The 10,504-nt window shown below is 37.5% G+C and overlaps 3 protein-coding genes across 5 annotated transcripts in view; 1 reads left to right on the forward strand and 2 right to left on the reverse strand.

Moving 5' to 3' along the window:
• Positions 1-1,567: 1,567 nt before the first annotated feature.
• Positions 1,568-3,464, reverse strand: LOC106309731 (reticulon-like protein B22). 3 transcript variants are annotated; one of them, XM_013746837.1, is made up of 5 exons: positions 2,931-3,457; positions 2,485-2,758; positions 2,120-2,261; positions 1,841-1,910; positions 1,568-1,665 (listed from the first exon to the last, which is right to left on the reverse strand). In XM_013746837.1, the coding sequence occupies exons 2-5, from the start codon at positions 2,649-2,651 to the stop codon at positions 1,571-1,573; spliced, it is 474 nt and encodes a 157-aa protein (XP_013602291.1). In that variant the 5' UTR covers positions 2,652-2,758; positions 2,931-3,457; the 3' UTR covers positions 1,568-1,570. The 3 variants fall into 3 exon arrangements, with proteins under 3 accessions (XP_013602291.1, XP_013602290.1, XP_013602292.1); XM_013746836.1 differs by having other exon boundaries at positions 2,485-2,818; XM_013746838.1 differs by having other exon boundaries at positions 2,485-3,464.
• A 4,887-nt stretch (positions 3,465-8,351) lies between these two features.
• LOC106309576 (protein FAM32A-like) lies at positions 8,352-9,543 on the reverse strand. The gene is made up of 3 exons (XM_013746631.1): positions 9,434-9,543; positions 8,920-9,070; positions 8,352-8,820 (listed from the first exon to the last, which is right to left on the reverse strand). The coding sequence occupies exons 2-3, from the start codon at positions 9,068-9,070 to the stop codon at positions 8,546-8,548; spliced, it is 426 nt and encodes a 141-aa protein (XP_013602085.1). The 5' UTR covers positions 9,434-9,543; the 3' UTR covers positions 8,352-8,545.
• A 220-nt stretch (positions 9,544-9,763) lies between these two features.
• The window catches only part of LOC106311718 (helicase SEN1), a 9,481-nt gene continuing 8,740 nt past the window's right edge, over positions 9,764-10,504 (forward strand). The window contains exons 1-2 of the mRNA XM_013748977.1: positions 9,764-9,975; positions 10,059-10,443. Coding sequence (XP_013604431.1) covers positions 9,848-9,975; positions 10,059-10,443 — 513 coding nt within the window. The 5' untranslated portion in view covers positions 9,764-9,847. The remainder of the gene's footprint in view (positions 9,976-10,058; positions 10,444-10,504) is intronic.

Genomic DNA, 10,504 nt, shown 5'->3' on the forward strand with positions numbered 1-10,504 from the left:
GCTTTGTCCGGGTGAATTGCAAAAACATCCTTTTTAACCTCTTCGGCTGAAGGCAATGCCATGAGAGTTTCATTTGTTTCTGGTGATATACACGGCTTTAGGGCCTTTGAGACTATAGCTGACCCATCTGATCCGTTGGAGGTGAAGATAGCATGAAGTATCTTGCGATTTCAGAGACAATATGATGTTCTTCAAAGAGAGGTAAACCTTCCGAGTCTTCCAGCACACTGAGTTTATTTCTGGCTCTACGTCCCTTTGCAACAGCATGGAAAAACCCAGTGTTTTAGTCGCCTAAGGTCAGCCAAAGAAGGCGGCTTTCAGCAGGTCTGAGGTTATCTTGGCTATCACTGCATCTTCGACCACTGTGGAAGACATAGCTCTATCTAATTCGTCCTTAAGTGATACAATTGCCTTATGACTATTAGCGAAATGTTTCTTGCTCCAAGAGACAATTGCTCTTCGACAGCGGGTTAGACGTTTTGAGACAGATTCTGATCTAGCTGCGTGCCAAGTAGCATCTATGATCCCTTTGACCTCATCATTGTCCTTTAAACGTCTATCATAACTGAAGGTTCTTCCCGACTTCTTCTTTTTAGCGTCAAAGGAGCAGTGTATCGGACGGTGATCCGAACCCTCGAACTTTAGGTAGTGACATCTTCCTTGGGGGAAAGTGTCATACCAGTCGCTGTTGACGAGGGTTCTGTCGAGGCGGCAGTGAACCCGATGCTTGCCACGGGTACCTCTCCAGGAAAGGTAAGTTACCAGTGTGTTGTAAGTCGAATAGATCATTCTTACCCAAAAATTCTCGAAAAGCTGAGAAGGAGCTCTCTGGTCTAGCCGGACCCCCTGATTTCTCCGTGTTATCAATGATCTCATTAAAATCGCCAGTCAAGAGCCAGGGACCCGATCTGCCAGAAGCCAGAGTCGAGATTTGATACCATACTAGAGAGCGACGTGGGACTTCAGGTGCGCCGTAAACAAATGTAGCGTTGACTGTGCTCCATCTGCGACATAACAGGCTAGCCTTGATCACATCCTTCGTGGGAAGATTAAGAAGTATCTCACAAAGCAAACAATCTGGTAACTGGCTGATCCTATCTTCTTTTTTTTTCTTCTATGATTCTATCAGCACCAACAGGTTTCTTCTCTAACGTCATCTCTATAGAATTTTTGAAGCCGTGTCATTTCACCAAAGAGTTGGAAACGCAAACGTCAAGGCTCGAGTAAAACAATTGAGAAAGATTGTTGAACAAGCAACACCAATTCGAGCTAGGGTTTCTGAGTCTTGATCACCTATTCATGTGAAGACGTTGGGAAACAATAATGGCATAATCCTATTAGAAATAAGGTGATTTAGCATTTATCATTTCATTGTTTATGTGTGATTTTAAATTTTTAATGAGATGATTAATACTTTGTTTTAATTTGTTAATTAATGACCCAATATTTCAATACTTTTATGATGTTTGATCAATTATAAATATATGCTAGGAGAGCCAAAGGAGAAAACAATTTTAGACAGATTATGATTGTGAGAGTCAAATGTTAAGAACTCTGTAGCTGATTCTTCTCATTCTGAAGTCTCTCTGTTAGTTCGATTCAGTACAGAGTTTCCGGTAGATTGAGAGTTCTGACAAGCCATGTAGAGACAGAACAAACATAGTCCTGTTTCAGACAGAAAGAAAGTATTAGTCAGAAACAGGTTCTGCAGATTCTTTTACATCCATTATTCTTTTACATACATTTCAAAATGAATGTCAAAAGCATTGCTTCTTTTCCATCGTCTTTATCAATTGCCATAATGTATAGTCTTAACACTTGGGAAAGAGTATATGCTTACCCGCATAAGCAATGGTCATACCGGATATGATCCGTCCCAGAGCTGCCAGGAAATATAGAGAGATCACGACCTGAAAGTAAGAAACATCCCAATGGAACAACAATAAAGTTTAGAAGTTTGTCAATACGTAGAACCATGTCTGATAATCGCGTTAAAAAAAAGGGACAGGATTCTACAGAATGTTAGTCAAATGACATAAACATCAGTAAATGGCATTCAAAGTATCTCTTCTACTGTAATATAATAACCAAGGAGATGGAAAAAAAAAACTGAACTTGCCTTAAGAAATAGCCTCTTGTCATGTCCCGTAGCTGCAACACGCAAAACGGATTCAGCAGCACCAACAGTATTAGCTAAGCGTGCAACGATGTTACTAGCTGTGTCTTGTGATATTTGCCACTCTAATGGATCCACAGGTACCCTTCAAAATAAACATTCACAGAAACAAAAAGCTTCATTTTCATATCCTAATTCGTGTGATGAACAAAAAAAATCAATATCAAACAACAAAGAATCCTTATTAGGCATTGCAACAAGGAAGAAAATTCAACATTCACACGATTATGATAAAACCATAGGACAACAAAAGGCAGACTGAATCTAACAGATCAGAGACAGAAGACAAACAAATTGGAGAATCTTACGAGACATTGAGTTGACGAAAGAGAAGACCGAGAATGGCGAGGGAGGACAAGAGAACGATGAGGACATCGGAGAAGAGGGAGAGAAGAGTCGCGTTTCGATTAGCGCAATGGTGATACACTAGCGTCCCGCTTATCAGTAATCCTATCGCCTTTCCCATTTCCCCCATCTCTGAATCTTATTGGTTCCGACATCGTTCGTTAGTTTTCATTTAAAACGATGACAGCGACGAGTTCCGGTTTGCCGGTCTGACTTCGGTTCACATTTGGTTTGATTCTTCGTAAGAAATAAAATTAATATCACGTGATCCGATATGGCCACATACCAGATGTTAAACTAATAATAGCAAATATTACACTTGAAATTAGCCAAAAAAACAAAAAAAAGGTATGAGTTGCAAAGAGGATACGAGGTGCTTTACATATGACTTGGATTCGGAAGAACACACCTTCGGTAGTAACTAATGTGGGACAAAAAATAACCCGAGACCCTAGAGACACCGGAAGCCGCTACCGGTTCAACAAACCGGAGAGAAACGAGAGCGCTGAGAGATCCTCCAAACACACGCTGAAGCACATCGAAACAAAGGATTCAGGGAGGAAACACTCCAAAATCGCCACACGCGCCGCTACCACTGCAAGCGAAGAAGACCGGAAAAGAAGCGAAAAAATTGGATCTCCAGGGCCACCGGCAACCACTAACATGCTGAGATCCACCGCGGTCAGATCCTTTATCAGATTCGTCGAGAAATTCCAGAGCTTTGAGCATATTGGAAAGGGAGGACAAGAGAATCCAGCGAAGCAAAAATAAAAGAGGAAGAGAAAGATTCCGACGTCGGCGGCAACTGACGCCGGAAGAAAGAGAAAATAAACTTTTGGTTTCTAGAGAGAGGTGAGAGAGGTTTTTGTAACTTCTCTCTATTAAAGCGAAATTAAGAAACTATCTTTCGAGATTTGATTGTCGCGGAAAGGCGTTATAAAATCTTATAGACTTTTGAATCCCAGACTATGTAATTTATTTCAGATTATTGGATGCAAAGCTTATTGGAAGTTCCATAGTACTGCAGGCAGAACTGTTCGTTGTGGTCGTTTGCTGTGGAGAGAGCATGTCCATGAGGATGTCGTACATGCAGAACCGTTTGTCGATCGAAGTGTTTCGGGGAAAGCTTCATCGTGGACAGAGCCGGTCCTTGTTTATTTAGGGCTACAAGCCAAACATAAAAAATGGCCGAAAAAATAATCAAGCGCATAGAGGGTTTTGAGAACCCATGACATGTTGACACATATCTGGCCACTAAGCCACCAGGCTAATGACGTTTTACATAATTTTGTGGCTGGTTAAATCCATATTTAAAATACGGCCGCAAGCACGTGCTTCTTCCGCTTTGGCTCAGGGCCGTCTCTGATCGTGGAATCCTTATCCGTGGAGTTGTTCATCAATATCACATATGTTGCAAGTAGTTGATCATCGTATGTAACCGACTTAGAGATTATATGATGATGTAATGTGTTACCCAATGTTAAATAAAATGGTTCTAATCATGTCGTAAGCATATAATGCAATTATCAATGACGTGATTGACCACGTTCGGGATATATCAAAACTAGGGCTCGGCAAAATATATGTAAATTTTGTTTCGATTTGTTATCGATTCGAATCGAAAAAATTCAGAAGTATGTAACTCTACGAAGTGAAGCAAATACTAATTTACAATATACGTAAAAATGAATCAAATCACAAATATTAATATTCCTAGGAACAAATATCTGATTCGATCCGTTATATGCATATATCTAAAACCAATTATATATAACTTATATAAATAATATATCATATAAATAATATATTTATATAAGTTTTACAATAATTTTATTTATTAGTTATTATAATTTTAAAATGTAAATAATTTTTTTATTTTGTAATAAATTATTATTATTTTACATTATTTCTGATTTTCATTTATTTTTTTAATTTTATTTGTAAAATCGGATATCCGGTTAAAAATCTAAAATTTTCTCGATTTTCAGAAAATCGAACAATCAGATGATTACGGATTGTATCGAACCAGATCCCCTATATCTTAATTGAGGAACATTTGAAAAGATGTAACCTTAATTTTGTAATAATAAAAAAAAAACACTTTGCTTATGTGTCAATCAATTCGGTAGTTAATTAATCCTACGTGTCAGTCCCACATTGAAATTGAAAAACATGTTGGTCCAATTCGATTTTTATATCTCATTAGAAACATTTAATACCAACTATATGATATCATATGATATTAACTAAAGCAAGGTGATACCTACAGAATTATCTAATGTGATTATGATATATATAGTAATTAATGATTTTAAATAATGAATATTTGTTAATAATCTGTATGTTTTCTATCATTTTTGTTTAATTCTTTACTATTAAAATAAATTACACAATTACATTAATCATATATTAAGAATTAGATTTTTTTGTATATGTTGTATTTTGAATTTTTCAAAGCGAGTATAAATGACTAAAACTGTTAAAAGTCTCACATAAACTTTTGTGATCAATGTTTAATTTTTTTTTTATAATAAGATACAATGATAATAAAATGATATGAATAAATAATTTTATTTTAATAGGTGTTTATATTAATATATATATATATATATACTTCATATCGTTTAAATTTAATTATATATCATATACGATAGATAAGATTGATTTTTTTTGTTTATTCTAAAATGATTGCGAATAAAAAAAAGCAGTCATATACGATAGACTCCGAGGGTGTCTTGCTTGTGTTGTGTTTTAGTCTTCAGTCCTAGGTTGGTCTGGGTTGTTGGATTGGAGATCAAGTTTAGTAATCACTTTGTGGATTGCTTCTCTAGGGTCGAAACTGTTTTCAGGTGTGCAGTTGCAGGTTATAGCTGGCTCTGATGTGGGTTTTTAATTCTTCCATTGATCCTGGTCAAGCGCCCTTCAGGCGTCCTTTGGTGGTTTTCGAGCTTGTATATCAGTTTATGCTTCGGGGGGTGAAGGAGGTTTAGAGGTGTAAGCATGCTGGAGTTTGTTTGGGTTGCAACTTGTTTAGAAGGAGCTTTTGCTTGGTTGGAATTGATCTGATGTGGTCTCTTTGATGTTTGTTCTTTCTGGGGCTTTCGGTTTCTGCTTCGTGTAGTCACTGGTTTGGTCTCGTCGTTCAGTCTATGTGGTATTTTTAGGTCTTCATGTGATGAAGTGTCGAAGCGAGGAAGCTGTGCAGTTCCTTGCTATGCATCCTACGGGTTCTCTGGACTTCTTGGTAAGGGGTTGTGGAGCTTATGCTCAATCGCGACGGTCTTGGAGTAGTCAATCGCCAATCGTGCATGTGTCTCATCGTTGGTTGCTCGGGTTGATGGCTTGTTCTCTGGTGGCTTCTCTTGCTTGAAGAAGTGGTAAGTGTGTTGTTTGCTTGTGGTTCCTTGGGGAACGGTAGTGGAGATTTCAGCTCAACTCTAATAATAAAGACCAGTTGCTTTCCTACTCAATCCTGCTTCTGGTTTCGACCAACTTCATCTTGTTTGAAGTTATGCTTGTGCTCCAGCAGGCGTTTAGCCTCTTTTTCTTTCTTTTGTCTCTTGAGTTTGTAGATATGTTTTAGTTTAAGCGTTTGGCTCCGGGTGGTAACTTGTACACGCCGGTTTGTGGCTCCAGAAAGGGATTATACCTTTGTTGGCTATGTTGTAAGAACTGTTGAAAATCTATCATTAATCTATCAGATGACAAAAAAAATGGTTGACCACTACAATCAAATATATATTTATGTTCTTCCAAGAAATCTTCTGTTTAGGTAGCTACTCTGTAAGCATTATCCTTTATGTATAATGATACTATCATTCTTAGTAACACAAACTGTACTTACCTAGATTGATTGCTATTGTCAACTATGCTTATAGAAACTGTACTTATCTGGATTGATTGTAATGGTCAACTATGTTTATAGAAACTAAACTCCCATGTTTGACTAGTTCATTTTGTATTCGAGATTTAGCCAAATCCACAAATAAATGCATTACTATTTTTTCAAAAGTTAAATAGAAAGAATGTTTTTTCATTCAAAGGCTATAAATACCCAAACATGTTTAACATCTTTATCATTGCAAAAAAAATATCTTAGATCCACAACATGAATCGTTTGATAGTTTTTGTGTTTATTAGTGCTATGTGCTTTGGGTTGAACGAAGCTTGCATGAAAAACATTGTAGAGATTGCTAATCAATTAACTGCTTTGAATGATACTTTGTTGGTCTATTGTAGTGATAACAAGGGCACATTTAAATCTAATATGTTAGGTTTCGGTAAACCTCCGTTTATCATTTCTTTCAACGACTATAGATGGCCAAAAAAAACAAGATGGTCTTGCACTATTAGTCATGGAGATAACTATCAGTTATATTATGATATTGAAGTATATCATGCAAATTATCAGCGATGTGGTCAGTTACGTTCATGGATTGCCAAAGATGATGGAATTTGGTTTAGAAGAAGCTATCATGCTCCACCAGGGCTTGTTTTATCTTGGAAAACGCGTGCGCGTGGCTAGCGTTCTGCTTTAGTTTGTTCTTACAATAACTATAAAAAGTAAATAAAAGAAATCGATTTTGGTTTTAAGTTTGTTGAATAAACTTTTTTAATATTAATTAAAAATTATGAAACAAGATATCCCATTTATATAATACATAAAAGAATTACATTGTTATTGTACACATACATTTTACAATTGTCTCATAACTCAGTAGAAACATAACATTCATCGCAACAACGCCGGCTCAAAATCAATTAGGACTTTTGGGTTAAAAAATAATACAATAATATGGCCTATTGGCACATTTTTATATTTAAATTAGTTTAAATTAAAATTAAATATAATTATTTCAGCTATTTTATTATTGTGTATGAAATTTTCCAAAATAAATTTAGTTTTTTTATATAAAACCAAATTTATTTTTAATTACAAAATTCAAATGAATTGTATTTTAAAAAATGGGAAAATTGACCCTTGGGGCCGGGGGAGGTCGCACTCTTGGCCATGCTACCTAAGCCGCCCCTCCATCGCAAGGATCATAAACATAGATGTTCATGGGGAAAAGTGTGTGGTTTACAAAAACAACACCTAGATATGCTTTTATAGTGTGGTTGGCTATTCAAGATCGTCTCACTACATAGAACCGAATAACTAGTTGGAACTCTACTATCAGCAAAAAATGTGTTCTATGCCTATCCATTATGGAAACTTGTGAATCACTTGTTTTTCTCTTGTCAGTACTCTGCTCAGGTGTGGAATTCGCTAATGAGAGGTTTGTTCAAAGATGACTATAGCACGGACTGGAATGTCACTACAACGCTCATCGAAGACACCGCTTACAATCAAGACAAACTCTTCATCACTCGATATGTTTTCCTAGCAAATGTTCATAGTATTTGGCGAAAAAAGAACTGTCGTTGTCATTGGACTTGGGGCTGAGCCATATAACCGATCAGAACAGAAAAGTAGCTTGACAAATCGATAAGGAACAGATTTATCTACAGTCAGGTTACATGGAAACAGAGCTTACGTACAGAGCCTCATGGTTCGGTTTGGTTCTAGAACAAATAGTTAGGACATTATTTCACTAAGATTTTTCTTGTTCTTTTTTGAGATTTCACAATCAAAAACATCTACAAAAAAAAATGAACCAGATGTAACACAGTCTTTTGATTGAATACAATTTCACATTCATTCAAAAAAACATGGATATTTTCCCTCCATTTCTCTCAGTCTCTGCCATGTGTATAAAAAAAAATACACCTCTCGTGGGGTGTATCGTGTCTGTTCCAGCTGTTGACAAAGATTGTCTTGTGATTGAGATAATAGAACAAGTCTGGAAATTGAGAGATACAGAAGGAAGAGTGAACATCCCACGAATATTTGTCAGTCATAAAAAGAGCAGAGGTCACATAATAAAAAAGTTACGGGAATAACACAAGAGAGATCCAACAACAGTAGTTGTTTAACAAGGCCAGATTTATCAATAAGCAGAGAGAGAGAAGGAAGAGGTAGATTTAACCAGGTCCGACTTTAGGGATATCGTAGTGCTCACTCATGTTAGCCAGATACTGATTGAAATCCTCAATCCTGTTACGGTGAGACTTGTTCGCTTCCTTGGCTAGTTTCTGCACATCCAGTTTCTGCTTCTGCTCTATGTACCTTCTTTCTGCTGGCGTTAACAGATCATCATCATCATCATCAGGTTGCACTTTTCCATCCTCCTTTTCACTCCTACCCTCCTCCTCTTCTTCTTCTTCCATCAATTTACCCAATGTTTCTGCGTTTTCTCCTATAACCCAAGCCGACAAATCAGTCAACACCACATCGAATTTCTTCTTTCCATTGGTTATAAAATATTAGGAAATGAAAAGAATTCGTCATGTGTTACCTTCTATGAGTTCATGTTCAGTAATCTTAAGAGCTTGTTCTTCGTGTTTCTTCTGTTTCTTCTTCTTCTTCTTTACTCCACCTGCTTTCACATCTAAGGCCTTCCCTTTTAGCTTTAGCTTCCCACCAATAACATTGTCGTATGCCGACATCTGAACAAACACAAGTAGCACATAACAAAAAATTTAGAGCTGTAAAACCAAAGAGGAAGTAATGTAGTACTCAAGGCAAAGACTTTGAGAGTGGCACACAATAGTCTGAAACTTACAAAATACAGTTACAACTTAAAACTAACCATTAGAAAAGATAATCAAAGATTATTAACGAGGTTACTGAGATTATAAACCCTGATTTGATTCCCCTTTGAATCAATCAGACATCGCAGACGTAAGCATCCAACAAAATTAAAGCGAGCCATTACGTAACGCACAGTAGATCTACAGTGTATACCCTAACAATCAGCACAGAGTCCATAGCTACGAAGCATAAAGAGAAACCCTAATCGAATCAATCACCTGAAATCGAAAGCGGAGCTTGCAAGGAGACCGAGAAAGAACGAAGAGAATAATTATTATTTTTCTTTTCTTCTAAAAAGGATTAATCGAAAGAGGAGCTACCTACTTGCAGGTCAGTGTGTTCATTAACGGCCCATTATCTACAAAACGATGACGTATCATTGTTCTCCTACGCTCGCTTTTTAAAGGCAATAAAATAATAAGGGCCTGTTTAAGAAGCCCATTCACTAACGGCCCATTATCGAATAAACGGGGTCGTTTCATCCTTCTTCTACGCTCGCTTTTTAAAGGCGAAAAAGTAATAAGGGCTTTCAAATTGATTAAAAATTCAATTTCTTCCTCTGTAACATCGGAAACTTCAATTCCCGTCGCCGGAAACTCTCGACTTCGCCTTCCGTGTCGAGGAGGAGAAAAATGACGAGTAAAGTCTCCTCAAGCGCTGAGCTCCTGACCCGGTGGAGGAGAATCGAGGAAGACGAAGAGGAGAACGACGATTCTGATCCCTCCACAGTACGCCGTCTTAACCAGCGCAAAGAACAATGGTTTACTTCCTTCTCTATCTCCCCTCTCACTTCTTTTGTTAAAATTGAGTGCGAATCCGAGCCCAAGCTGATGTTATCTACAGGTTTACAGATGCATTCACCATGCTGATCTCCTTGCCGAGAGACACTCATATCTGGTGCGGGTGTAGCGACGTGATGGGACCTCTTATCGAGACGTTCTACAATTTCTTCAGAGACGATAGAGAGGACTCGCCTCTTAAGGCTCTGTGGAAGAGAATCTCTGGGGAGATGCGGACTTGTGCTCAGTGTATCTCTCAGCACCATCAGACTCAAGAGATGTATGAGAAAGAGTACGAGTGCGCTTCCGTTGGTCCGTTGCTCGTTGTGCTGCGTAAGCTCGATGAGCAGAGAGTGACTATGCACTTGCAAGAGATTAACTCGATTATAGAAAAAGGAGCGTATGATCCTGATCATCATCATGCAGAAGTTGTTAGTGTAATGTACGAGGTAGTGTCTGAGATTCTGTGATTGTTATTTCAATGATGAACGATTTTGTGTTGATTCCGGG

The sequence above is a fragment of the Brassica oleracea genome, chromosome C8 (assembly GCF_000695525.1).
Source record: "Brassica oleracea var. oleracea cultivar TO1000 chromosome C8, BOL, whole genome shotgun sequence".
Classification (NCBI taxonomy): Eukaryota; Viridiplantae; Streptophyta; class Magnoliopsida; order Brassicales; family Brassicaceae; genus Brassica; species Brassica oleracea.

Bases quoted from the DNA above. Each gene is read 5' to 3' on its own strand.
- LOC106309576 (XM_013746631.1), bottom strand. From the start codon at position 9,070: ATGTCGGCATACGACAATGTTATTGGTGGGAAGCTAAAGCTAAAAGGG. The intron at 8,821-8,919 runs GTAACACATGAC...CTTGGGTTATAG, and splicing joins TGAACATGAACTCATAGAAG to GAGAAAACGCAGAAACATTG.
- LOC106309731 (XM_013746838.1), bottom strand. From the start codon at position 2,651: ATGGGGGAAATGGGAAAGGCGATAGGATTACTGATAAGCGGGACGCTA. The intron at 2,262-2,484 runs GTAAGATTCTCC...TTTATTTTGAAG, and splicing joins TTTCGTCAACTCAATGTCTC to GGTACCTGTGGATCCATTAG. The intron at 1,911-2,119 runs GCAAGTTCAGTT...TCTTACTTTCAG, and splicing joins ACAAGAGGCTATTTCTTAAG to GTCGTGATCTCTCTATATTT.